The 2753-nt window shown below is 47.8% G+C and overlaps 1 protein-coding gene across 1 annotated transcript in view; it reads right to left on the bottom strand.

Moving 5' to 3' along the window:
* Positions 1–237: 237 nt before the first annotated feature.
* The window catches only part of LOC117809928 (Na(+)/H(+) exchange regulatory cofactor NHE-RF2-like), a 3513-nt gene continuing 997 nt past the window's right edge, over positions 238–2753 (bottom strand). The window contains exons 2-4 of the mRNA XM_034679434.1: positions 1819–1972; positions 1141–1259; positions 238–1059 (exon numbers count right to left, since the gene is read on the bottom strand). Of these exons, the coding sequence (XP_034535325.1) occupies positions 895–1059; positions 1141–1259; positions 1819–1972 (438 nt within the window). The 3' untranslated portion in view covers positions 238–894. The remainder of the gene's footprint in view (positions 1060–1140; positions 1260–1818; positions 1973–2753) is intronic.

Genomic DNA, 2753 nt, shown 5'->3' with positions numbered 1-2753 from the left:
AAAGGTACAGTGTGTAGTGTTTAAAGGTGCAGTGTGTAGTGTTTAAAGGTACAGTGTGTAGTATTTGTGTAGATTGATTATCTAACCTGGTTAATGATGTCAGTGAAGCATCTCAGCTCCTTCACAGTGACCTTTGGCCATGGTTCGGTGACCTTTGACCTCACAATGTTCACAATCATTACCTCCACAGCCATTGTGGAAACACTTAAATATATAGATCAGATATTAAAAGCTGTTTATATTTTTTTAATATAGAAAAATAACGATGTCCATCATTCACAAGAAACAAGGCTGTAGAGGTGTGGAGAAAGGAGGGATCACGTAAAGAGAAGGTGAAGAGAGTCAGGAACATTTATGAAAATATATCTGTAAAATTCCCTCTGACAGGAACATTTTTAAAACATCCATTAAAAAAAAAACTCATTTCAACAAAGTTTGCAGACGGTGATCAGTTCCTGCAGACGGTGATCAGTTCCTGCAGACGGTGATCAGTTCCTGCAGACGGTGATCAGTTCCTGCAGACGGTGATCAGTTCCTGCAGACGGTGATCAGTTCCTGCAGACGGTGATCAGTTCCTGCAGACGGTGATCAGTTCCTGCAGACGGTGATCAGTTCCTGCAGACGGTGATCAGTTTCTGCAGACGGCGATCAGTTGTCCGAGAAGAAGCTCTCGCAGAGTCTCTGCAGTGATTTTAAGAAGTTAAATCTGTTGATCAGCTTCTTCCTGTAGTCCCAGGTATGTCCAGGAGGCCTGCTGAGGATGTGTGTTTCTGTTCTGTGTGGTGAGGGGGGATGTCCCTCCACAACACAGACTGTCCATCTTTTCATGCAGCGGACACGCTAAGGGCTCGTGTCTCTGTCCTGCGGTATTTGAGGTCATCAGGGAGGGATGACCTAGAAGTTGCTGAAGAGCTCATATTTCTTCATCCAGTCCATCTGTGGCGCTCTCCTTTTTTCTTTTGCATGGACTTTCATCTTCTCCTCTGCTGCTGTCGCGCTCAGACTCAGACCCATCTCAGCAAACGGGTCCTCGAACCGGACGCCATCGTCCTCTGCCAGCTAGACAACAGACAATATCAAAGACAGAAACAGGTTTTAGACTTTAATATGAACACAGCAGTGAACACCTTCACCGCCCACCTGTGTGCTGTTTCCCTGGCTGCTGAGGTCGGAGCGGGTCGACCGGATGGACTGTGTGGTGGAGCTGCCGTTCATCGCAGGGTTGGGGGAGCCGTTGGAGATGGACGGACCGTCGTAGTCTGACACAGCAATGAAAAGCAGGCACTTTAAATCTTTGAAACATGGAGCCACAGAACCTTCAGACACAAACAGCTGATCTGAGTCACAGCGGGCCACATGTGAACACAACATGAACAGCTGTCAGATCCAAAAGTAAAGGTAAGGAGGAGCTGTGAGGATCAATAAGGTGAACTGCTCCTGTGAGGGACCAATCAGGACCAGAGCTGCAGACCTCTGAGTCCGCGCTTCCATATCCTGAGCGTACGTTTCTTTGTGAATCAGACCGTGAGACGGAGCAGAGTCTCTGACTTCAGAGACACATCTTAAAAACATTGACAGGAGCTTGACTTCCTTAGAGAGAAATGTCACTAACCCTCACACTTATGATGGAGGAAATAAACTCTGCCTGCAGAACTTCTTTCATACATCAACGGATATGAAATGACGTTTGTATTTGGATGATGGGTTAGGGTTACTTCCTGAGTGAAGTCTCTGCAGTGAAATCTTCCGGATACACCTGCAGCATTGAGCTGCATATCACGGTACGGCGTGACAAACAACCCGAGTGTCTCAGCGTACCTCTGATATGACTGACAGTGGGGACCACGCCTCTCCTCTTGAAGTGTTGGTCTGTGTCGGGGTCCACCACCAGCAGCCACGTCTCATCTCCACCTTTCTTTATGAAGGACACCACCTCTGCATGCCGCATGCCCTCGATGCTCACGCCGTTTACCTGCAGCACAAAGACATCATTCACTTTATGACACACAGCTGAAGTTTCCTGTGCTGATGGCAGGATGTGTGAACAGTACAGAGGTCTTCATTACTGAGAGTCTGCTGAGCAAGACACCTTCATTGACCTGCGTACTGAGACAATAACCTGACTGTAACTAGAGGATTTGATCAACAGAACATGTCCTTTAATATTTACAGAGCCAATGCTGAGGTCTCACACCAACATCTCAGACCAGTTTAGAGTTTATGTAAACCAGTTCACATTTAGAGGCATGAGCTTTAATCAGTCTGAAAATAACAATCACATCTCTGAGACTGTGCTCACAGGAAGTTCAGAGCCTGAGGAGCCCTAATGATCCAGCAGGTGGAGCTGTAGATCAACACACTGATCACACACGGTCCCTGCACAACACCATACAACGTGACTTCACATTCAGGAGCAGCACCGTCCAGCAGCTGTTCCATCAGGATCAGCTGCTCCTCCAGGGGTTTCATGGAAACATCAAGCCCTGCAGAGAACAGCCTCAACAACCACCAACATCAGGAACCACCTGTGTGTCTGCACCTGAGCACCTGAGCACCTGAGCACCTGAGGCAGGCAGCTCCATGCCAAGTTAGGGTTAGTGCACTATTTATAATTAATGGCTCTCCTGGACTCCACGGTGCAGGTGTCAGGTGTCAGATCCTGAGGGCCGCAAGAGACGCAGGGAACAGACACCCTAACACATCTGTACAGCTACGCTCTGACACATCTGTACAGGTACAACACATCTGTACAG

The sequence above is a fragment of the Notolabrus celidotus genome, unplaced genomic scaffold (assembly GCF_009762535.1).
Source record: "Notolabrus celidotus isolate fNotCel1 unplaced genomic scaffold, fNotCel1.pri scaffold_606_arrow_ctg1, whole genome shotgun sequence".
Lineage (NCBI taxonomy): Eukaryota > Metazoa > Chordata > Actinopteri > Labriformes > Labridae > Notolabrus > Notolabrus celidotus.
Note: the sequence above shows the minus strand (reverse complement) of the source record. Positions and strands in the feature narration are given on the sequence as shown.